A 24587-nucleotide genomic window follows, 5' to 3' on the forward strand; every position below is an offset into this window, starting at 1 on the left:
GGCTTATGAATGTACTAAAAACAGGTAAGGGATTATGTATATATAAAAACATACAGCTTTGTATTTTCCCTCACTTCCGTCGAGTCCTCACACAAGTGTCCTCTCCTCTCACAACAGCAACTCACCAGACTACTGGTCTCCTCAGCGTTCACCAAGAGCTCACATTCTGGCTTTTCTCTATTGCTCTGCCTTCTGCCTGTGTCTCCCTAACAGAATGCAAGCTCCAAGAAGGCAGAGATTCATGCAAAGAAAGTGTGGCACATGATACGCTCTTAATAAATATTTACTGAACAAATGCAATAAAGTTTCTTTCAGCTATGTAATTCAGTCTACAGCACAACTGGTTTACTAATAAATAGTACATTAAATAATATTTCATCCTAAGCTATTGTTTATTTCTATTTTCCTAAGATGTTATTTCTATGATTTGTTTTTTTTTCTCCAAATGCAATAGTATAATCTATAAGGCAGAATTAATAACCATTTGGCAGACCTCCAACTTAACCGATGGAAGAGAGATTTTTAAATCTATGATGAAAATATAGTTTTAAAGAAAAACAAAGAGAAAAAAAACCTTAAATGATGTTAAAGAACTTCACAAATACTCCTTCTCCATTCTCTATATTCATAATTAAAATGTGGAGAAGAAATATCTAAGTATTTTCAAAGATATTCGTAACTAAAGAAGGAAGCAAACATCCATCCAGTCACACAAAACTGCTTTTCATATGACATAGGCTCTCTTGTTGAGAGAAATCAAAATGGGGACAAAGTGAGTCTAAGTTAGTGAGATAGCAGTGTTCTAAAGTAATGCAAATTAGAACAGAATGCCACTATGTATACTTTCTTTGGAATCATGTTTTAATAGAGATTAATGGACCAAACAGTTGTTACTATGTAAAAGGAATCTCTGAAAGAATTTGTTTTTTCTCTGAAGTAGGACAAATATTCTTCCTGGAAACCTCACATTTCATGTTCTTTTATTAGCTCTTTCATCTGTTACACAGGATATTTATCATCAACTTTATTCTCAAAATGGTTCAAGGTAGCAAATGAAGTGGTTAAAAGCACCACTGTTTTTTCATGACTGAAAGTAGTGGCTTTTCCAGTTGCTGAGCACAGAGCAGAAGCTGAACAGTCACTTATTATACTAGCTCTGAACCTGGGGTAGCTTCTTTAACCTCTTTGAGCTGCTGTTTCCACCCATAGAAAGCTGTGATGTTAACAGTGCCTAGCTTCTTAATACTGTTATGAGAATTAGTAAAGAATATATGAGAAATGCGTAGCACAATAGCTGATATACGGCAAGTCATTAACTGGTAGTTACTATAATCAAAAGGCAGCTAAACCAGCATGCTCAATGCCAAAAATTCAGAAGAACTACAAATTAATAATAAGATTTTTATCAAACATGTTCACTCACCTGGCATAATTGAAAGTAATTTAGTTTTTCCTGCAACTCTTGTTCTCATTCGAATAGCTTTATCTCTGCATGGAACAGTCTCTGCTAAAATGCCATTTGGCCAAAAGGCATCTCTATTTAAGAAAATCAAATAAATCTTGTAAAAACTTTCATTTTCAAATGATACAAGTTAGCACAATTATTCCAATTTTCTACAGAAGACACAAATGTTAACAGAAAGTGGAAACATTATGAAATTTTATAGATGTATGATATTCAACAAATAGTAACTAAGAGCAGGGTTCAATTTTAAGTGTAAAGGGATATACATTGGAAAAGTAACAGATGAATTCTGCCCTAGAATAACTTACAAACATTAACAAGTGATAAAGATAGCAAAATGGAATATATAGGCGACTACATTTAAACTCAAAGTAGGCCTCTGATCTCAATGAGAATGAAATCTTATCCAAATACAACCTCATAATAGCTTGAATTTGGATACCTTATAGTTAATCTCCCTTGGTGCCCCTATAACTTAGCCAATTTGAACCAATCCTGCACACACACTTACAGCTAGCCTTTTTACAACATTCCTTTCACATTCACACCCTATTCTCCCTCACTTGGTGTGTCTGATTTCTATTCTCCAATTCACAGGCCAAAGATAGGAACTGAGCACAATACCTAAGGTTCCACCTGGGAATTTGGGCTGAGGGAGACAGACTTCCCAGAGCAGTTTTTCTTAACTTTGACTGAACATGAGAAACACATGGGAGCTTTAAAATCTTAATGTTTAGGCCTTCTACTGGATTAATTAGTAAGTTAGGCTCCTAAGATGGGACCCAAACATCACTATTTTTTAAAGCTCTCCAAGTGATTCCAACATGCAGCCAAGGCTGGGAATCAGTGCTCCAGAGTAAACATCACTACCCTACCCTGAAATGGAATGTACATGTGCCATAGCAGGTGGTCAGACTTTTGGAAACAGTGTGGGGTAGGGAGGAGAAACTCAGCTTCAGATTAAAGAAATTTGCTGTTCCCTACTTTACAGCATGTGAGCCTTTGGACAAGCCGCTGAACTTCTCTAATCCTCAGTTTCCACATAATAAAAAATGGAGACAAAAATTCGTATCTCATAAAATAGGATAAAAATCAGAAAGTGTACATAAAGCAGTAGGTGCCAAGCAAATAATTAAGGTTCAATATTGACAGCTCCTTTCTTGCTTCTGTTACTTCAAAGTACATGATGCCATGAATATGCCTTATCTTTCACTTTTAGAAAAGAGGTTCATTTCTGGACTATGCCATGCTTTCCTTAAAGGGACTGTATTTTATCTCAGTCCTGATGACTGGCAAATTACTAGGCACAGAGGAGAGGCGCAGGGTATTTGTGTAGGATGAACATATGAACTGGAGTACTACTGCTCTTGATTTATATTCTTTTCAGAGGTTCAAATAGTTAATAATAAGTCCAGAGCCAGACATGTACATATTTTTTTTAAATTTTCATTTAAAATCAAGGATTTCAATTATTTTCAAGTCACATTACTATGATAAAATGTAACCAGTATCTTAAAGATTATTCTATAACACTTGTTTCAATTCTGGTTTTAAAGAAACACAGATCAAAGCGTCCATGGAACAAATGTTTATTATAATTCTTACAAGTCTTTTTGTTCATCAAAAAGGAAGAAAACAAAGAAAAGAAAAGCAGTGTAAGTTAATTAGTGATAACAATGCTAAACACTGTACTACCTGAAAGAAGTGACTGTGTCTTAAGATATACCTGAAACGTTTCACTAAGTCCGCTACTTGCTCAGGTGAGGTCATCCAATCAACATGGTCAACTATTTTTCTGAAAGTAAGGAAATTTAAATGAGTAGGGTGAAAATTTTAGAAAATATATAAAATAAGGAAACACTACTTTCATGGAGTAAGCAACTTAGTTTGTATGTAAATTATCTGTAAAAACACCAGGCTGTTTTAATGATCATAAAAGGCCCAGAGATGAAAATTCTCCTATAAAAGTTGAGCAATCTACTTCCAGAAGTACAAGTTTAAAAGCTAAGTAAGAACAGTTCTAAGGGATGAAAAAAAAAAAAAAAACAAAAAAGAGAAAAAAACAAAAAACCCTGGTACCTGTTAATAGTATCACCATAAGTGGCTCTAATAAGCTGCTGAAGTAGGTTTTTGATATTCCTTCGCAACCACTGATTCCTCTCTTTTAAGTCAAACACTTCATCCATAAGAAGCAGCATTACTCTAAGTGGAATATTGTCATCCACCTGACAAAATATGGGAAGAAATAAAAAAATGTTTGAGTTACCTATCTATTATGAATGGCTACTTTTGCTGCTTTTACAAAATTATTGCCACTATTTCAGACATCAGAGAACAAGTTGTATTATAGTCTTCATAATCTAACATTCAGTCTATTTTTAAAATATATGTTTTTAATAGCCAAATTATGGAAAGAGCCTAAATGTCCATCAACTGATGAATGGATAAAAAAATTGTGGTTTATATACACAATGGAGTACTACGTGGCAATGAGAAAGAATGAAATATGGCCCTTTGTAGCAACGTGGATGGAACTGGAGAGTGTGATGCTAAGTGACATAAGCCATACAGAGAAAGACAGATACCATATGGTTTCACTCTTATGTGGATCCTGAGAAACGTAACAGAAACCCATGGGGGAGGGGACGGAAAAAAAAAAAAAAAAGAGGTTAGAGTGGGAGAGAGCCAAATCATAAGAGACTCTTAAAAACTGAGAACAAACTGAGGGTTGATGGGGGGTGGGAGGGAGGGGAGGGTGGGTGATGGGTATTGAGGAGGGCACCTTTTGGGATGAGCACTGGGTGTTGTATGGAAACCAATTTGACAATAAACTTCATATATTGAAAAAATAAAATAAAATATATGTTTTTAACAGTCATTTTGACACAATATAAAATTTCACAACCCTACAATTCCACGGTGGTAGAGAAAAAAACTTCTTAAAGTGAATCTATGACGTCCTGGGAAGAGAAAATTTGGCTCTTTTACTTTTAGTAGAGTCTGTACTAGTCTGATAAGGTAAATGCTATTCCCTTTGCCTATTTTCTGGAGCATCTTTTACAAGAGAACAAAATATTCTCAACATTTCTCCTTATTTAATAGAACAAAACACAATCTACACAAAATAACATGTTTTCCTTTGTTAGTGAGTTGTCTGTATTTAGGTATTTTAAGAAGCTGAAATAAAATCCAGTATATAGCTAAGTTAATACTACAAAAGGCGTATTTCACTACATTTCTAAAATTTTAACTTTTAACAAGTAAAAATCTGTACACTTTTGTTATGGGAATATGCAATTAATGGTATAAAAATAAAGGTAAAAGTAAAGACAACTAGAAAAAAGTTAAAAAAAAGTTTAAAAAAAGGTAAAAAGTAAATGCAACTAGAATGTTTTGATTCCAAAAATACATACAAAGCAAAGATTTAGAACTATAATAAAACTGCATATAAATGCCAGTAATTTTATAATACTTTCATCACCAACATACTCTAATTATTTCCTCATCCATGTTGTAACTTAAATCTTTAGGAAATTCCATGAGTTATATATTTTTCACTGTCATGCTGTCAACATTTTCTTAGTGCACCTTTCCTTTCACATGTTGAAAACTCATAGCTAAACCAAACAAGGGGTGGCTGAGGTTGGTGAGGGGCATGGCTGGTGGGGAAAGAGACCAATTTCACTCCTGAGGTAAAATAAATATTGCTCTAGTCTCTAATCAAGTATACTCACAAGTTTGGAACAACATGGTAATTCTAATAAATACCTAAATTGTAAAAACCTCTAACAGAAGGTATGATGTTTTGGATATTATACCAGCATAAATCGTAACAAAACATTCTAAAATGAATTTTAAAAAGCAAATAATAGATTATCTTTAATACAGTTTATTATAAGAATTTCAATGTGAAACTGAAGGGAGGTAATTGTAACTTGAAAATAAATCTGCCGGGGCGCCTGGGTGGCGCAGTCGGTTAAGCGTCCGACTTCAGCCAGGTCACGATCTCGCGGTCTGTGAGTTCGAGCCCCGCGTCAGGCTCTGGGCTGATGGCTCGGAGCCTGGAGCCTGTTTCCGATTCTGTGTCTCCCTCTCTCTCTGCCCCTCCCCTGTTCATGCTCTGTCTCTCTCTGTCCCAAAAATAAATAAAAAAAAAAAAAACGTTGAAAAAAAAAAATTAAAAAAAAAAAAAAAAGAAAAAAGAAAATAAATCTGCCTAAGAAAACAGAATACAAAGCCCAGACTCAAACATATATGATAATCTGATTTGTCACAAGGGAGAAATATAGGACACATGGGAAAAGAGGGCCTTCTCATTAAATGGTGCCTGGGTCAACTGGACCCCTACCCTCATTCCATACACAAAAATCAATCCTAGATGAATGGGGAATCTAAATTTTTCCATGATAAAATAAAAAATATTTTTAAAGAAAATCATAGGTGATCTCTGTGACCTTTCAGTAGGCACAGATTATATATATACATTACACAACAGGACACAAATCAGAAGATATTCACAATACACAAATACTTATATCTAACAAAGAACCACTATTCAGATTATATAAAGCACTCTTGTTAATCAAAAAGACAAAGACAGCCAAGCCAACAGAAAACAGAGGAAAGAGCTAGACACACAAGACAAGACACCCAAATGGCCAATAAACATATGCAAAAAGGTTCAACATTTCAACAGTCATCAGAGAAATGGAAACCCACATGAGACAACCCGAGTGGCTAAAATTTAAAAGACGTAACATATTGACTGTTGGCAGGCTATGGAGCATTGAAATTCTCATGCATTGCTGGTAGCAGTGTAAGCAGCACGGACACTGTGGAAAACTATTTGACAGTATCTATTAAAACTGAATCTATGAATACCCTCTAACCAAGCAATTCCATTCCTGGGTATAGACCCAACAGAAATGTGTACTTAATTTTTTAATCAAATGACATGTACAAGAATGTCCATAGGAGTACTACTCATAATACAACAAATAAATTATACTATATTTACAAAATGGAATACTGTAGGTCGACAAGAATGAAGAAACTACAATCACACAAAACAACATGGAAGAATATCACAATGTTGAGCAAAATAAGCCAGACTTAAAGGAGTACATACCTTACTGTTTCATTTATATAAAGTATAAAAGCAGGGTAGAAGTCAGGATAGTGATTATCCTTGGTGGGGAGAGGATAGTGACAGGAAGAGAGCATTAGGGGCTTTCTGGGGTATTAACATTCTGTTTCTTGTTTAGAGTGATTACATGGACATGTTCAGTTTGTAAGAAATCATCAAACTTAACACATACAATATATACACATTACTGATAGATATACATATTATACTTTGTTAAAAAGTTAAAAAGATTTGCCAAGTATGATTTCAATTACAGTTGAGTACTACCAAAAACAAAATTAACTCACAGTATCATCAAGTTGAGCTGAGACCCGACAATGTTCAGGATCTGAATCAGTCTTCGGAATTAAAGGAGGCACCTAACATTTAAAAACAAAAACAAAAACAAAAAACAACAAAGTAAACACACTAAAGAAGACAGTGAAAGAACACAATACAATAATCAATCAAAATGAGCACTAAGCATAATAATAGTGTTTAATTTTATTTTGGGGACAATACATAAGCAAAATTTACATAGTATTAAAAAGTATTAATAATCTACAATAAGAAACCAAATGTTAAAGTGTGATTACTTCTTTACCAAAAGATATTTTTTCCTTTAAAAGAAAAAATGGACTTTTGAGTTGGAAGGGGAGATTATTTAGTCAAACTCCTATACTTTTTAGAAGAAATTAAAGCTAAGAAAGGTTAAATGATTTAAAAACCAAATGTTCATAGCACAGCCAGGGAACAAAATTCCAATCTTCTTTCTTTTACCATAGGGAGCTTAACAGTATATTAACAAGCTTAAAAAATGAATTAACCTGTTGTTAGATAATATAAGTTATGGGGAAAATGGACAAATTATCATTTGTCAGCATGACAGGAATCATCAAGATTACCTATAACCCCTTCATGTTACTAGTAAGGAAAAGGGACCTGGAAAAGCTCAGTGAGTTCTGTACAAAGTCATATGGGTAGTTATCAGCAAGAATGGCACTGGAAAATCCTCATTTTCAGTGTTAGCGTTATGTTCCCATGATTAGAAACAAAGATAAAGCATCAGAGAAAGTATGAGAATAAATAGAAAAGTATGGATTAAGATACACATTATTTTAGGAGTTGTCTCTTAATGAATTTCTGTTATTTAAATATACATACATACGTATATATATGATAGATATTTAGGTAGATCTGACACATGATCTAACAAATAGAAAACTCTAATAGTTACATCCTTTCTTTTATAGTCTTGATCATAACCTTAAACAAGTAGGTCAAAATAATAAAAAGTATAAATGAGAAAGTAACAACCTATTTGGTCTGCTACCTGTATTTGCTAATGTAATGAAAAAGTTTCCTAGGAAACTCTAATACCACTCACTGGTATATAAAAATAAGTTATGGGCTCAGAGATAGAGGACTGTGAGATTTTTCCTCCCTCTGATCTAGCCACTTGATCATGTGAATCAGGAGAAATTAGGCTTTATATTTCCTGATGAATACTAACATAGCTAATTTGCACAATAGCGCTTACTTGCTTTGTTTTAGAATTTAATAGCATCATAAAATAAAAACGGCATAATAGAATATAACAGTATAAATAATGTTAACATCACTGGCTTTTACAATTCTACCACAGCAGAGCTTGAGGAATGACTGGATTGTAGAGTATCCATTTCTGATAAGAATTTATTCTCTTTAGTTTTTTTTATTATTTATAAGACTATATGTCTAGAAGGCTGTGGACTTCTGAAAAGAAATAAGGTAAATCTAAGCAGGAGCTCAATAAATCTTAGTTAACTTAAAAATAGTTTGCTGTAGGTATTACTGAAAACATCTTCTTACCTTGAAAAATGATTGCTTTATGTCTTGGCCTAATCTTTCTGACATTTTGCCCATGTTGTCTGACATTTTAGTCATTCCCTCTGCCAAGCTATCAGGGAGGGATTTAACTGCATTTGAAACATTCCTCATAGAATTTCGAAGTGGATTTACAAAAGTGTCCATCTAAGGGGAAAAGATATCATACCATGACTTCATTTTATCAGATTTGTTACTTAACTGAGAAGTGTGGGAAAAACAGAATCAATACACAAGAAGAATGCAATCATTTTCTAGTCTATAATATCTCATTGTATTTTAAAAGTACAGAACTGTTGTCTTCAAAATGTATGGTCTTAAAGCTGTATTTTCACACACAAATATGATTAAAAGCTTGGGGGTGATGAGGCTATTGCTAGAAAATATAAGCTTTCACTTATATAAAAATAAAATACACTGTTAGAGATACTAAGTTTGGCTGCCTTATTAAGGAAATCCTGAAAAAAAAAAAAAATTCCCAAAGAGAAATTAACGCAAATGGAATTAGCCACAATGTACTTCTGCTACAATTCAAGGCAACAATAACATAGACATTTTGAGGAAACACTGAAAAATAAACAATTAGATAAAATAAGCAGAAAGCTCAAGTAATTAACAACTAAGATCTTTTTTTTTTAAATAAGTTTAGATTACATTACATAATGTTTAAATCTATACAGGGAACATGGAATCCTTTAGTAAGACAGAATAGAAGAAGTATAAAAGAAAATGTGATGAGGAACATAAAAAGGAATAATCTCCAGAGGGCTAGGAAGCATTAAAATTGACATTCTGATTGTACAAATGTTAGATAATTTCAATTAAGAAAGGGAGAAATATCTAGAAACCAAAATAGCCTACATATGGTACTGAGATTTTTAATAGAAACAAAAAAGAAAAAAGGGACAGAAAACCAAAGTCATACAAAAAACTAAAGAATATTTTCCAGAAAATGTGAGTTGCATGAAAACTATTGCAGAAACAAATTATGTTCCCTGAAAAAGAAAGAAAAAGAAAAAGAAAAAGAAAAAGAAAAAGAAAAAACGAACTCCATTGCTTCAGGAACACAGCACAATGTTAAGAGATGAGTTCAAGAAGACAAAATTCCTTTACTCTAATGTTTTCATGATTTTTTCATTAAGAAAAACTAGAAAAGATAAAATAAGTACTATTAATAAACAACAGCAAAAAGTGAATTTCAAGAGAACTGTAAAATAACTGGGAGTTTTTAGTTACTCCTTGGATTAAACTGAGCCAATAGCACTACAGATATGCTTGATGGAATATGTAACATTCAGGAGGGACACTGTCACAAAAGAACAAGTCAGAGGAGAACCAAAGGACAAAAATCAAAGATGAAGAAGGATTTGAAAAACACTACCACTGGTACACAGATACAGAGGTAAAAAGGATAAAAAGATGAAACTCACTCTGTGCATGTGCCCTTGTGTGTAAAATTGTGTGGTCTTATATATGTAGCCTCATGCTATCTTAACACTAAACTATCACTGATACTCTTTTAAAAGACAGAACCTAAATCTATATCATGAGTTAGTTAATAATTATAAATAGTTGCCTGTGCACCATCCTTGCCCTACAGAATCCATTTATTTTTCTATCCTTCTTCCTTTTTGCTTTTTAATTTCTGAGGGTAAAGTCCAAGCATCTGTGTTGGGGGTGCGGAATGGATAAACTAGGGGGATGGAAAAACCTCCACAAATGATTCTGATGCCTAATCCTGAAAAAAAACAGAATTTTAGAAGCATAAAAACAGAGTCCATCACTTATGACAAGGTTTCCAAAAACAGGATATCTCTTAAAACATGCTTAAACAAACAAACAAACAAACAAATGTGTAAATTACCAAGCAGAGGAGTGAATTATGGATTGCCATCATAAATGTACACGTATCCTGACTTACCAAAAATGTTGCCTATTCATTATCACTTCAGATATGTGTATCAGTAACAACACAAATTAATTTTAACTTAAATTTAGATCCCTAACTATAGCTTAAAATGCCTCATACCATGATGTAAAACTGGATAGAGGGGTGCTTGGGTGGCTCAGTCGGTTGAGCATCTGACTCTTGATTTCAGCTTGGGTTGTGATCTCAGGGTTGTGGGATTAAGCTTTGTGTCAGGTTCTGCACTGAGCATGGAGCCTGCTTGAGATTCTCCCCTCTCCATGGCTCATGCTATCTCTTTCTAAAATAAAAATAGGGAAGCCTGGGTGGCTCAGTCGGTTAAGCATTCAACTTCCGCTCAGGTCATGATCTCGTGGTTTATGGGTTTGAGCCCTACATCGGGCTCTGTGCTGACAGCTCACAGCCTGGAAACTGCTTCAGATTCTGTGTCTCCCTCTCTCTCTGCCCTCCCCTGCTCACACTCTCTCTCTGTCTCTCAACAATAAATAAATGTTATAAATAAATAAATAAATAAATAACATACAAATAAAAAATAAAATAAAATAAACTGGAAGAAAGATAACTGTGTGCATAAAGGAAGACTGTTACTTATCTCTTCCTAGGAATCGCCTGCATGTCTTGCAAGGCTAGACAAATTGTGTGACCAAGTTAATGTGTTATAATGTATTATTTCTCAAGCTCTGAGAGCCACGGATAAAATGCTTGCAGGTGATTTTCTCTAATAGCTATTTAATGTCCAGTGAAATATAATTAAGGAAAAAATATTAAATTATAATTTAGCCAAAAAGGATATGTAGCTGAAAAACCTCTAATTCTTGACATGCATAAAATTATTTTGCCAATCTAAAAGAGGTCAAGATGAACTTGGTAATTACCAACATGATTTATCAAAAATGTATGTTACTAAGGATTTCCAGAAATGATTTGGAAGGATCTTTAAACTCCAGTAGTAATATTTTTAAAAAGTGACACATAGCTGTTTGGATATACAAACATATATGTGCTTTACACACACACACACACACACACACACACACACACACACGCTACTATGGTTGATAAAAAAGAATTGGGTAGGGGAGCCTGGGGGGCTCAGTCGGTTGAGTGTCTCACTTCAGCTCAGGTCATGATCTCACGGTCTGTGGGTTCGAGCCCCACGTCTGGCTCTCTGCTGTCAGAGCCTGGAGACTCAGATTCTTTGTCTCCCTCTCTCTCTGCCCCTCCCCTGCTCGCACTCAGTCTCTGTCTCATTCTCTCTTTTTTTTTTTTTTTTTTTAACGTTTATTTATTTTTGAGACAGAGAGAGACAAAGCATGAACGGGGGAGGGTCAGAGAGAGGGAGACACAGAATCCGAAACAGGCTCCAGGCTCCGAGCTGTCAGCACAGAGCCCGATGTGGGGCTCGAACCCACGGACCACGAGATCATGACCTGGGCTGAAGTCGGCCGCTCAACTGACTGAGCCACCCAGGCACCCCTGTCTCATTCTCTCTTAAAAATAAAATCAAAAAAAATTTTTTAAAGAATTGGGTAGATCTGATGTAATGTTTCTTTTATCTCAAAAAAACTGTCATCAATTCATTAGTTTATCTTAAAATTGATACAATCTTAAGAGAGCATATAAGGTAAACATCAAAAAGACGGAACACTAGAAGGAATCTCTACTGACAATAAAACTATTCAGAGTTGAAATTTCCACTCAATCATGTCAATCATGAAATACAATGACAATCCCACCACATCCCCTCCTTCCAACATTGTAAGGTACATAATATGGAGCTTGTTATTATAACACTCCACTTAAAAATCTTAACATCCACTTGGACATTAAGACCCAACACCCTAGAGAAATCATAAAAGTTCTGATGCTTAATTTTTACTTATTTTGTACCAATTTCTTCATCTTCTAAAAAAAAAAAAAAAAAAGAGTCTTTTCGGTGGGGGTGGGGGGAAGGAGTGGCAGGGAGGTTGTGGGTTTTGTTTTGTTTTTCATTTTGAAATAATCTGAGACTTCTAAAAAGTTGCAAGAGTATATAGAGTTCCTGCACATTATTCACCCAGCTTTCCCGAGTGCTGTGACTTCTCCTGTTATTACTGCCACTACTACTACTAAGAACCAACATTCATTCCGAGGTTACTGATGTACCAGGTGCTATAACACAAGGAGTATCACATTTGATTCGTACAACGCTTCAAAATGAGAACGTCTTCATTACTTGAGAAAACTAAAGGACCAAAAGGTGAAGTAACATATTCCAAGTCATAGCTAGTAAATGGGAGAGTAAGGAGTTAAACCAAAGACTAATTCCAAAGTCTGTATTCTCACCTACTAAACAATCTTGCCCAATTTCGGTAGTCATTTATTGTCTTAACCTACCATCTAATTCCAAGTGTACAGCTCATATTCTTTGAAAGGCATTTAAAATAATAACGTTTTCACTCAAGGGACATAAATACTTTCGGGAACATAAACTATTTAACATTTTTTCTTACCCTTATTCCATGTATAAGACATTTCCTCCCAGTAAAAGTTCCTTCTCAAGTTATTGAAAAGCTTGTGACCTATCTCAGGTAAACCTTCCTTATTGCATTATTTCAAAAAATCTTTTTTCTTTTTTTCAAGCTCCTGTTAGACTTTAATCTACATGTAAAAACAGGAGTTTATACTTATTAGGAATACCTATCAATAGTAAGTTTACTAATGCATAGAAGATAAACATGCCACGAAATATTTAAGAAAATTTTCTGGTTTTAAAACATACATATACAAATTTATTTTGTTTTATTTAAAAAGAAAGTATGAAAACGGACCTATAAAGAAAACCAGTGTAATAGTCTGCTTACCTTGCGAGCAAAATCCCCTTTCCCTTTACTGTAGGCTTTGTTCTCAAGGAAATCATACACATAGTGAGCCAAAGCTGGGGATGCTTTCATCATTTCAGGAGTTAGTAGTAACTAACAGGAAAAAAATGGTATCTTATATTGATATGGTACTGGAAATTTACTCCTGTCTATAATTTTATCTGCTAGAAAGTTAAGAATATACAGAATTTTAATTCTGTGCTTTAAAAAACACAATTATACAGTTTATAAATAAAGTCATCAATAATTCTATTATCATTAACAGTTTGGTGCCTATTTTTCTCATTGTGCTATTTTTGACTTTCAGTGCATCTAATGTCAAAGCTGTCCGAATGGATTTACCACAGTAGTCCTCCCTCTCCATACCTGTGATAAAGTTTAACTTATAAATCAGGCACAGTAAGAGATTACCAACAGCTAAAAATAGAACAATTCTAATAAACTCTAACAAAAGTTGTGTGAATGTGGTCTCTCTCTCAAAATATCTTACTGTCTCCATCCTTTTTGTGATGGTAAGAGATGATAAAATGCCTACATGATTAGATGAGGTGAAGTGAATGACAATATGCGTGTGACATAGTATCAGGCTACTAATGACCTTCTGACAATTCGTCAGAAGGACGATCTCTGCTTCTAGACCACAGCTGGCCATAGATAACAAACCACAGAAAGCAAAACCATGGATAAGGGGAGACTCCAGTAGTCCATTTTCAGGCTTTACAGTTTATACTATAAAGATCCACAACAGTAAACTATTATGTTATTCACATTCTAATTCTAATGTTAATATTAATAGAAAGTACATAAAATAATCCAAATAAAAACTCTGAAGCATCATAAAGAAGCACGAAAACAAAATACGGCCTTCACAACTGTTAATGGCATAACCTACTACTTAGTTCCTTCAGTGGAAGGTTTTGACATACATTGAGTTCATTAGATACAATATATATGGTACAGCCACTTTTAAAAGATTCATTTAAGGAGCCAGACTTGGAAGAAGGTAGTTATCTTCTATATCTAATAATTGATATAGATTTTTACACAATTAAAGCTAGTACATTAAAAAAATCAAAATGTTTGACAAGAGTCATACCAATCATTTCTGACGTTCAGTTTTAAGTCAGAAGACAAAGGTAAATAGTAAGAGATTATATGTTTTTACTATCCTTTCAGGAAATAATAATGCCATGGAATTACAATTATGGTTATAAATAAACCAAATTTAACTTATAAATGCTTTTATAAATGTGTAAGAGAGAGAGAAACTTCCCCAACAAAATATCCAGTATAGCATTAGCTAAGTTTCACTAAATACTAAGGCAGGGTCAGTAAACCTTTCATAAAGGTTCATATAGTAATTATTTCAGGTTTGTGGCCCACTGTGTTTGCTGAAACTACTCAACTCTGCTGTAGTAATGTAAAAGCAGTAACAGACGATAATAAACTAAATGGATAGCTGTTTTCTAATAAAACTTAATAAAACATGTGGTGAGCTAGATTTGGTCTGCAGTCTGCCATTTGCTGATCCTTGTTCTAGAGGATGGAGTGGGGATCTAAATAATAGAACATTATATACCTGGGCTGAGGCTGGGTCTACTAGTAAACCTTTGCAAATTATTCATTGGAATAAAGAACTATAATGTAGTATCATTATTATATCTGGCATCTGGGTACCCATGTCTAAAACAAAGTTACTTCGGGGAGTCCTAACAGCTCATGAGGTAAGTAACTTGTGAGACAAATTTTGTTATTTCATGACAGAAATCTGTAAATCTAAAATACTACATGTCAGAAACAGTCCCTTGAATCTATTCCTCTCTTGAACTATCCTACAATTTTAGAAGCCTTAGACTCATTATGGACCATAGGAAGCATTTATGAGGAATGAAAATCTGCTAGCTTTGGATACACCTTGAAGAGCTACTATCCACTGAATTGGAAACATTAAACTGTTTGGTGTACCATCAAACACCTAGACTTTACAGTAATGTAGAAAAGATAGGTGTATGCGTCTAACCCTGAACACACAAAATCCTGATCACTCAGTGTCTAGAAAACTTCTTCGTCAATAAACAGAGAAATAATGTTGATAAATTACTGAGCAGACTGCATGTCACATTGGACATGCTACTCAAAGGTGGTATTCTATTCCACTATTATATTAAAACATTACTTAATAAAGAAAAATCTACTATATCTATACGCTATATTAAAATAAAAATCCATGAGTAATAATAAACAAGGACTTACCTGCAAATATGCATTTAGATCCTTTTTTCTCTTTTCTAAAAAATCTCTATCCATATTATTAAACGTCTTTTTACCAGGAAGCTTCAATATGCTTGACAGATTTTCAAACTAGAAGATAAAATACATTCAATAATTTTAGTTTTCTAGAAAAAAAGTATTTTCCAAATAACAATCCTCTATTTATCAAAAGCATCTTTAACAGATTCTTTTGCAATGCATTATACTAAGCAAAAATAAGAAAATATGTCCAAAACACAGTAGTAATGCTATTTATTAATAAAGGAGTATTTTCAATTAAGAATGACAAACATGAATAACTAATAAAGATGGGTGATGTCCACATGGGATTTCATTTTAAAACTCCCAATTTTGTTCAGAATTATCAATACTAAAAGGTTTTAAAAGTGTTTTCTTTAACATTTTGACTTATGAATAAAGTATTAGCAAATATATTTTTAATGATCAAAGATCCATGAGTTTCTGGCTCTTTAAGAAATCTAACAAATCTTTTTTACTATTAATGACTTTAAATCAGTTAATCATTGTAATAGCTATTAAAAACAAAAGGTAATTTCAAAATACAGATTGCAATTATACTACAACTCCGTATATAAACAATTATAGTGTAACACTGACACTTCTTCCCCACCAAACACATGAGAAATGAACTCACAGATTACTAAGAAAAAGTCTAAGAGCCATTAATATGTATCTTATCTTTATAAGGCCACAAACACAAAGTATACACCCTCTAAGTCTAGCATTTATAGACTTAACATTTAGGCACACCTTCAAAGATCCACATATACAGTACTCTGCTGTGCCTTGCTAAAGCACAAATTTTAACTGTACCAGGGGCTAACAGAGTGTAAGAGCAAAGTCATTTAGCTAGTGACTAAGCCTGGCCAGCAGTCTAGTAATTGAAATTTCAAGCAATCTTAGTGTCTTTCCCATGTGATACATGTCCTGAAGTGAAACAAACTTTCTAAAACCATTCTTTGTTTAAAAACATCAACAATAATGGATCTATAGAGAAAATTCATTCCTGGTGCAGAGATTAAAGAGGAAATGAAAAGATGCAGGATGATTTATATCTCCAACTGAAAGATTCAGATAATTTATTTTATTTTTCAATATTTATTTATTTTTGGGAGTGCAAGTGGGGGAGGGGCAGAGAGAGGGGAACAGAGGATTCAAAGCAGGCTCTGCGCTGACAGGCTGACAGCAGTGAGTATATGCAGGGCTCGAACCCACGAGCCGCGAGTTCATGACCTGAGCTAAAGTCAGCCTCAACCGACTGAGTCACTCAGGTATCCCATTCTGATAAATTTTTAAATGGAATGGCAAATCAGATAGTTGCTTGACACTATAATGTGAATAAGTTCATTGTATGTTATACATGAAAGGTAAAGGCAACTCTTTTGCCTCAACAAAGGCAACCCCCCCCCAAAAAAAATCAACAACAACAACAACAACAACAAAAACAAAAAAAGGAAACATGCAATTTACAGGGAAAATGTTATGCTGGAGTGATATTCATAAATTTGTTTGGCCACAACAGTATTAAAATAGGTCCTCATTAGATCAAATGTCCAGTGGAGAGCTCCTGGTTTTAAGAATTTTTTTTTTTAAAAAATCATACCTTATGGAAATAAATTTATTTTTTCAAGGTGTCCTAAAAATATTTAACTTTCCAGAATATTACTTATCTACATTATCCTAAACTACTGATTTATTTTTAAAATAATTTATTGTCAAATTGGTTTCCATATAACACCCAGTGCTCAGCCCAACAAGTTCCCTCCTCAATGCCCATCACCCACTTTCCCCTCTCCCCCAACCTCTCAGCAATCCTTAGTTTGTTCTCAGTATCCAAGAGTCTCTTATGGTTTGCTTCCCTCCCTGTAACTTTTTTTTCCCCCTTCCCCTCCCCCATGGTCTTCTGTTCAGTGTCTCAAGATCCACCTATGAGTGAAAACATATGGTATCTTTCTCTGCGTGATTTATTTCACTTAGGATAACACTCTCCGGTTCCATCCACATTGCTACAAAAGGCCATATTTCATTCTTTCTCATTGCTACATAGTATTCCATTATACATATAAACCACATCTTCTTTATCTGTTCGTCAGCTGATGGACATTTAGGCTCTTTTTCTAATTTAGCTATTGTTGAAAGTGCTGCTATAAACATTAGGGTATATGTGTCCCTATGCATCAGCACTCCTGTATCCCTTGGGTAAATTCCTAGCAGTGCTATTGCTGGGTCATAGGGTAGGTCTATTTTTAATTTTTTGAGGAAACTCCACACTGTTTTCCAGAGCGGCTGCACCAGTTTGCATTCCCACCAACAGTGCAAGAGGGTTCCCATTTCTCCACATATTCGCCAGCATCTATAGTCTCCTGATTTGTTCATTTTAGCCACTCTCTCAGTGTGGTTTTGATTTGTATTTCCCTGATGAGGAGCGACGTTGAGCACCTTTTCATGTGTCTGTTGACCATCTGGATGTCTTCTTTGGAAAAGACTCTATTCATGTCTTCTGCCCATTTCTTCACTGGATTATTTGTTTTTCGGGTGTGGAGTTTGGTGAGTTCTTTATAGATTTTGGATACCAGCCCTTTATCCGGTATGTCATTTCCAAATATCTTTTCCCATTCTGTCAGTTGCCTTTTAGTTTTGTTGACTGTTTCTCTTGCAGTGCAGAAGCTTTTTATCGTCATGAGGTCCCAACAGTTCATTTTTGCTTTTAATTCCCTTACCTTTGGAGATGTCTCGAGTAAGAACCTGCAGTGGCTAAGATAAAAGAGGTTTTTTCCTGCTTTCTCCTCTAGGGTTTTGATGGTTTCCTGTCTCACATTTAGGTCCTTTACCCATTTTCAGTTTATTTTTGTGTATGGTGCAAGGAAGTGGTCTAGTTTCATTCTTCTCCATGTTGCTGTCCAGTTCTCCCAGCACTATTTGCTAAAGAGGCTGTCTTTTTTCCATTGGACACTCTTTGCTGCTTTGTCAAAGATTAGTTAGCCATACATTTGTGGGTCCAATTCTGGAGTCTCTATTCTATTCCACTGGTCTATGTGTCTGTTTTTGTGCCAATACTATATGGTCTTGATGATAACAGCTTTGTAGTAGAGGCTAAAGTCTGGGATTGTGATGCCTCCCACTTTGGTTTTCCTCTTCAATATTACTTTGTCTATTTGGGGTCTTTTGTGGATCCATACAAATCTTAGGATTGTTTGTTCTAGCTTTGAAAAGAATGCTGGTGCAATTTTGATTGGGATTGCACTGAATGTGTAGATTGCTTTGGGTAGTATTGACATTTTAACAATATTTATTCTTCCAATCCATGAGGATGGAATGTTTTCCCATTTCTTTGTGTCTTCTTCAATTTCCTTCATAAGCTTTCTATAGTTTTCAGCATACAGATCTTTTACATCTTTGGTTAGGTTTATTCCAAGGTATTCTATGGTTCTTGGTGCAACTGTAAATGGGATCAGTGTCTCTTTCTGTTGCTTAATTACGGGTGTATAAAAATGCAACCAATTTCTGTACATTGATTTTGTACCCTGAGACTTTGCTGAATTCATGGTATCAGTTCTAGCAGACTTTTGGTGGAATCTGTCAGGTTTTCCACGTAGAGTATCATGTTGTCTGCGAAAGGTGAAAAGTTTGACTTCATCTTTCCCAATTTTGATGCCTTTGCATTTTGTTGTCTGATTGTTGATGTTAGGACTTCCAACACTATGTTAAACAACAGTGGTGAGAGTGGACATCCCTGTCACGTTCCTGATCTCAGGGGGAAAGCTCTCAGTTTTCCCCACTGAGGATGATATTAGCTGTGGGCTTTTCATAAATGTTTTTAAATTTTTTTTCTTTAACATTTATTTATTATTGAGAGACACAGAGCGTGAGCAGGGGAGGGGTAGAGAGAGGGGGAGACACAGAATCTGAAGCAGGCTCCAGGCTCTGAGCTGTCAGCACAGAGCCCAACATGGGGCTTGAACTCACAGACTGCAAGATCGTGACCTGAGCTGAAGTCAGTCGCCCAACCGAGCCACCCAGGCACCCCAGCATAAATGGCTTTTATGATGTTTCTATCCCGACTTTCTTGACGATTTTTATCAAGAAAGGATGCTGTATTTTGTCAAATACTTTTTTGCATCTATTGACAGAATGATATGGTTCTTTTCTTTTATTAATGTGATGTATCACATTGATTGATTTGTGAATGTTGAACCAGCCCTGCAGCCCAGGAATGAATCCCACTTGATCATGGTGAGTAATTCTTTTTATATGCTGTTGAATTCGATTTGCTAGTATCTTGTTGAGAATCTTTGCATCCATATTCATCCGGGATATTGGCCTGTAGGTCTCCTTTTTTATGGGGTCTCTGTCTGGTTTGGGAATCAAAGTAATGCTGGCTTCACAGAATGAGTCAGGAAGCTTTCCTTCCATTTCTATTTTTTGGAACAGCTTGAGAATATTAGCAGATATTAATAATATATATATTATAATATTGTATATATATTATTATATTATATATAATTATATATATAATATTATAATATATAAAATATAATAAAGCAGATATTAACTATGCTTTAAATGTCTGGTAGAATTCCCCTTGGAAGTCATCTGGTCCAGGACTCTTATTTGTTGGGAGATTTTTGGTAAGTGATTCAACTTCTTCACTAGTTATGGGCCTGTTCAAATTTTCTATTTCTTCCTGTTTGAGTTTTGGTACTGTATGGGTGTTTAGGAATTTGTCCAATTTCTTCCAGGTTGTCCGGTTTGTTGGCATATAATTTTTCATAGTATTCCTTGGTAATTGCTTGTATTTCTATGGGATTGGGTGTAATAAATCCATTTTCAATTGTGATTTTATCTATTTGGGTCCTCTCTCTTTTCTTTTTGCGAAGCCTGGCTAGAAGTTTATTAATTATGTTTATCTTTTCAAAAAACCAACTCTTGGTTTAATTGATCTGTTCTACTGTTTTGTTTTGTTTTTGTGATTCTATATTGTTCATTTCTGCTCTGATCTTTATTATTTCTCTTCTTCTGCTAGGTTTGGGGTGTCTTTGTTGTTCTGCTTCTAGTTCCTTTAGGTGTGCTGATAGATTCTGTATTTGGGATCTTTCTTATTTCTCAAGATGGGCCTGGATTGCAATGTATTTTCCTCTTAGGACTGCTTTTGCTGCATCCAAAAGGGTTTGGATTGTTGTATTTTCATTTGCATTTGTTTCCATATATTTTTTAATTTCTTCTCTAATTGCCTGGTTGACCTATTCGTTCTTTAGCAGGATGTTCTTTAACCTCCATGCTTCTGTAGGTTTTCCAGACTTTTTCCTCGGGTTGATTTCAAGTTTCCTAGCATTGAGATCTCAAAGTGCGCATGGTATGATTTCAATTCTTTTATATTTACTGAGGGCTGTTTTGTGACCCATTATGTGGTCTGTCTTGGAGAATGTGCCATGTGCACTCGAGAAGAAAGTATATTCTGCTGCTTTGGGATACAGAGTTCTAAATGTATCTGTCAAGTCCATCTGGTCCAATGTATCATTCAGGGCCATTGTTTCTTTACAGATTCTCTGTCTAGATGATCTGTCCAGTGCTGTAAGTGGAGTATTAAAGTCCCCTGCAATTACCACATTCTTATCAATAAGGTTGCTTATGTTTGTGATTGTTTTACATATTTCGGTGCTCCTGAATTCGGTGCATAGACATTTATAATTGTTAGCTCTTCCTGATGGATAGACCCAGTAATTATTATATAATGCCCTTCACCTCTCGTTACAACCTTTTTTAAAGTCCAGTTTGTCTGATATAAGTATGGCTACTCCAGCTTTCTTTTGATTTACACTAGGATGATAGATAGCTCTCCATCCCCTCACTTTCAATCTGAAGGTGTCCTCAGATCTAAAATGAGTCTCTTGTAGACAGCAAATAGATGGGTCTTGTTTCTTTATCCATTCTGATACGCTATGTCTTTTGATTGCAGCATTTAGTACACTTGCATTCAGTGTTATTATTTAAAGATATGCGTTTAGAGTCATTGTGTTATCTGCAGGTTTCATGCTTGTAGTGATGTCTCTGGTACTTTGTGGTCCTTGCAACATTTCACTCACAGAATCCCCTTTAGGATCTCTTGTACGGCTGGTTTATTGGTGATGAATTCTTTCAGTTTTTGTTTGGGAAAATCTTTCTCTCCTTCTATTCTGAATGACAGGCTTGCTGGACAAAGGATTCTTGGCTGCATATTTTTCCTGTTCATCACACTGAAAATTTCCTGCCACTCCTTTCTGGTCTGCCAACTTTCAGTGGATAGGTCTGCTACTACCCTTATGTGTCTACCCTTGTATGTTAAGGCCTGTTTATCAGAATCCTCTCTTTATCCTTGTATTTGCTAGTTTCCCTATGATATGTGGTGCAGAAGATTGATTCAAGTTACGTCTGAAGGGAGTTCTCTGTGCCTCTTGGATTTCAATGCCTGTTTCCTTCCCCACATTGGGACATTCTCAGTTACGATTTGTTCGTAACACCTTCAGCCCCTTTCTCTCTCTTCTTCTGGAATTCCTATGATACAGTCATTGTTCTGTTTCATTGAATCACTTAGTTCTCTAATTCTCCCCTCATAATCCTAGATTTTTTTTCTCTTTTTCCATAATTTTATCTTCTAATTCACCTATTCTCCCCTCTGTCTCTTCAGTTCACACTGTGGCCACCTCCATTTTATTTTGCACCTCATTATAGCACTTTTTAAATTCATGATAACTCTTGATCTCTGTGGCAATAGATTCCTAAATTCTTGTTCAGTTATGTTGCTTGTATCTGTTTTGATCAATTTTTTAGCTGTCATTTCTTCCTGGAATTTGATGAGAATTCTTCCATTGCATTATTTTGGCTAGTTTTCTGTCCCTTATGAGTTTTAAAAGCTTGTCATGTGTGCTCTACATCTGCGAGCACTGCTATGTTAAAGGGGGTCATACACTGTCCAGGGTCTGGCCCTTCAGGAAGTGTTTTGTGGAGAGTGTTACTTTCTCTCTGTTGTTGTGACTTTGGTTATTTTATTTCCCTACTTGTAATGATGTTTTGGACCCTCCACCAGGTGTGGTTTAATTTTTTCCTTGAAATAGCCCTATGGCCCCTCAGGTTGTCCTGGTTTCTCCCTGGTAAACTTAGTTTCTTTTCCTCCCAGACTCTTGGGGTTCAAAGTCCTTTGGCTTCAGCCCTTCTTTGTTTGAGAGACATGGGAAGTACAGATTCCCCTACGTCTCAGCCATGTTGGCCACCCACCTCTCCTAAACTACTGATTTAATTTTACAGAATACATACTTTATTCTACTATTACAAGTACGTTATGGGTGAAGTGTACTGCGCTCCCAAGTTCAGATGCTGAGTCTTTAACCCCTAGTACTTCAGAATGGGGTTATATATGCAGACAGGGACTTCAGAGAGGGAATTAAGTAAAACAAAGCCCTCAGGGTGGGTGTAATCTAATATAACTGGTATCATTATAAGAGGAGGAAATCTGAACACGCAAAGAGAAAAGAGACACCAGGGACGTGAGCACACACAGAAAAGGCCATGTGAGGCCATATTAAGAAAGGCATCCATTTGACAGCCAAAGAGAGATATTTCAGGAAAAAAACAAATTTACCAACACCTTGATGTTGGACTTCTAACCTCCAGAACTGCAAGAAAATTATTTTTATTGTTTAAGCCACTTAGTCTATGATATTTTGTTATGATAGCCCTGGCAAATTAATACATCAAGGGAATATAACAGTATGCAATAAAACAACAATTTATTTTGGGGGTGCCTGAGAGGCTCAGTTGGTTAAGTGTCTGACTTCAGCTCAGGTTATGACCTTGTGGTTTGTGAGTTCAAGCATCACATCAAGCTCTGTGCTGATGGCTGAGTCTGGAGCCTGATTCAGATTCTGTGTCTGCCTCTCTCTCTGCCCCTCCTCTACTTGCTCTCTCTCTCTCTGTCAAAAATAAACATTAAAAAGAAATTTTTTTAATTTCAGAAACTTTAAATTATTAAATGTTGTTAATAAAAAGAAATAAATTAAATGCCACAAAAATAGTTATTTTCTTAAAGCCAAGATTATCAAACTCCTTTTTAAACTGTCTAGAACAGAAGCATATAGGACTGATGGTTTTCTCAAATATTGCTATTATAAAAAGAAAAATGGGGAAATTTTATACTCTAATTAAACTTACTATAATCGTGGTATTTTAAAGATTATATTTAAATACAAGGTAAAGGGAGCCCATTCCCTGAAAGGTAATATAATTCTCTCTGCAAAAATTCATGAATGTATTTTTTTTTTTAATATTTATTTTTGAGAGACAGACAGAGTGTGAATGGGAAAGCAGCAGAGAGAGAGGGAGACACAGAATCTGAAGCAGGTTCCAAGCTCTGAGCTGTCAGCACAGAGCCTGACATGAGGCTCAAACCCATGAATGGTGAGATCATGACCTGAGCTGAAGTTGGTCACTTAATGACTGAGCCAGCCAGGTGCCCCCCATTATTTTTTAAATATTTTTAAAATATTTTTTAAACGTTACAAGGATTCAAAATTTGTTTATATCCAAGCACATAAATACTTTTACTCAGTTACCTTAAAGCATACTTAATATTTAAATCACTAGTATTTTATCTGTGCTAATATACAATTCACTCAATATAATACAATTGCACAGTGTCTACTAGAATGTAGGCTCCCAGAGGCAAAGACTAGGTCTGTCTTGCTCACTGTTGTATTCTGAGCACTGAGAACAGTACCAGGCACACAGAAAAAACTCAGTGTGTGTGTATGTATATATATATATATATATATATATATATATGCTGAATAAATAAATGCGTAGTTCAGGCCATTTCTAAAATAACGTGATATTTAATATTAATTATTTTCTTTCAATTTTATAAATCTTTATCAATAAAACATCCAATGAGCCTAAAAACATCTGTAAAGAAAATGATAGTATATTTAGACTGGAAAAGCTTACATCACAAAGTTAAGAAAACAAAATCTGTTTTAAAATAATGTTAACACTTGAAGAGCTCTATGGAGTTAAAATTTA

General features: G+C 34.9%; 1 protein-coding gene across 5 annotated transcripts in view; it reads right to left on the bottom strand.

Annotated features, from left to right (window-relative positions):
* The window catches only part of SNX13 (sorting nexin 13), a 135694-nt gene that overhangs the window by 5559 nt on the left and 105548 nt on the right, over positions 1–24587 (bottom strand). For 4 of the 5 annotated variants that reach the window (XM_049642874.1, XM_049642875.1, XM_049642879.1 and 1 more), the window contains 7 exons: positions 15498–15605; positions 13227–13337; positions 8442–8603; positions 6899–6970; positions 3545–3690; positions 3192–3260; positions 1424–1536 (listed from right to left, as the gene is read on the bottom strand). In XM_049642874.1, coding sequence (XP_049498831.1) covers positions 1424–1536; positions 3192–3260; positions 3545–3690; positions 6899–6970; positions 8442–8603; positions 13227–13337; positions 15498–15605 — 781 coding nt within the window. The remainder of the gene's footprint in view (positions 1–1423; positions 1537–3191; positions 3261–3544; positions 3691–6898; positions 6971–8441; positions 8604–13226; positions 13338–15497; positions 15606–24587) is intronic. The other variant, XM_049642876.1, reaches the window with a different exon arrangement.

Source organism: Panthera uncia, chromosome A2 (genome assembly GCF_023721935.1).
Source record: "Panthera uncia isolate 11264 chromosome A2, Puncia_PCG_1.0, whole genome shotgun sequence".
Lineage (NCBI taxonomy): Eukaryota > Metazoa > Chordata > Mammalia > Carnivora > Felidae > Panthera > Panthera uncia.